Genomic DNA, 1,275 nt, shown 5'->3' with positions numbered 1-1,275 from the left:
AAGAAGAAGAAGAAGAAGAAGAAGAAGAAGAAAAAGAAGAAGAAGAAGAAGAAGAAGAAGAAGAAGAAGAAGAAGAAGAATTTGTCTGTCAGTGTCTAGCGATAACTGTCAAGTATGATTAATTCTGTTACACTGTCGTTGATAACGCAATTACATAGTTGAGAATACAGAAATGGATCTAACTCTAGATCAAGTTCCTTGAAAAATGACTGCTGATAAACAAAAAACTATACAGCTCAGCAGTAAAAAACGAACAGAGCTCAATACCATGTAAAAGCTGTGCGACATACAATAGGAAATGTCGTATTTCCTCACTACATTCACACTCTTCTAATAGAGGAGCGGTTCATCTTTAACCTGGTTGGATTAATGCTGGACTACGAAGCGAACGATCCTGCCTCGATTCCCCAAAGGGACAATTTGAATTTGGAATTTTTCGGGGAGTTTTTTTGTGGCTCTCCTCCAATATGGCTGGGTCTTGACGGAGATTGACGTTACATTCGGAGGTCCCGCCCCATGAATAGCCTTACGGTGTTAAAAGGGGCACTACTTTCATTGAAGGACCCTAGAGTGTTGAAAGTGACGTTGAACCTATGCGTAACAGTCGGATTCCGACATCGAAAAGCTCACTGAAGGAAAGAAAGTCAGTAACAATAATACCTCCAAAAGACGAACCAAAAATAAATCTAGTTTTAAAAAATGATATCGCCAAGAGGACACACTCGTGGCGTCGATGGTCCAAAGGTTAGGCTATTAATAATCGTGAGATTGCAGGCTCGAGGTGTCCAGGTTTTGAGGCCCACATTGGGCAGTGTTGTGTCCTAGGGAGAGGCAATTCACACACATTTTCCCACCTGGCTGGCTTGATGCTGTAAGAGATTGGCGTTACATTCGGAGGTCCTGCCCCTTAAATAACCATCCGCATAATTTGGAAAGGGCGCTAAATTTATAAAATTTCTCAATTTTGGAGATACTCACTCCACTGCATGCACTTGGTCATTGCGTTTTTTACACACTCCACAGCTTTCAGGAAGCCAGCTCTTTTGTCGCCACAGAAGCGGGTCATGTTCTGTAGGGAACAAAAAGGCAATAGTTAAAGAGGCAATAAATACTATTCAAAACCTCTCTGATAAGGAATATTAAAAAAGAAAACCAGAGAAGTTGTAGGCAACAACTTTGGAGACCTCGTATTATACTTTTTAGCTTCGAAAGGAGAATAATAAGCTAACGTGCTTTAAAGTTATAAAAATGTTTTAAGAAAGCAGTTCACCCCCC

At 40.6% G+C, this 1,275-nt stretch overlaps 1 protein-coding gene across 1 annotated transcript in view; it reads right to left on the bottom strand.

The window, feature by feature from the left end:
* The window catches only part of LOC101852302, a 5,590-nt gene extending 4,526 nt beyond the window's left edge, over positions 1–1,064 (bottom strand). The window contains exon 1 of the mRNA XM_005090954.1: positions 979–1,064. Within this exon, the coding sequence (XP_005091011.1) occupies positions 979–1,000 (22 nt within the window). The 5' untranslated portion in view covers positions 1,001–1,064. The remainder of the gene's footprint in view (positions 1–978) is intronic.
* Positions 1,065–1,275: the final 211 nt, after the last annotated feature.

This window comes from Aplysia californica, unplaced genomic scaffold (assembly GCF_000002075.1).
Source record: "Aplysia californica isolate F4 #8 unplaced genomic scaffold, AplCal3.0 scaffold00024, whole genome shotgun sequence".
Classification (NCBI taxonomy): Eukaryota; Metazoa; Mollusca; class Gastropoda; order Aplysiida; family Aplysiidae; genus Aplysia; species Aplysia californica.
This window is presented reverse-complemented; position numbering and strand designations above follow the sequence as displayed.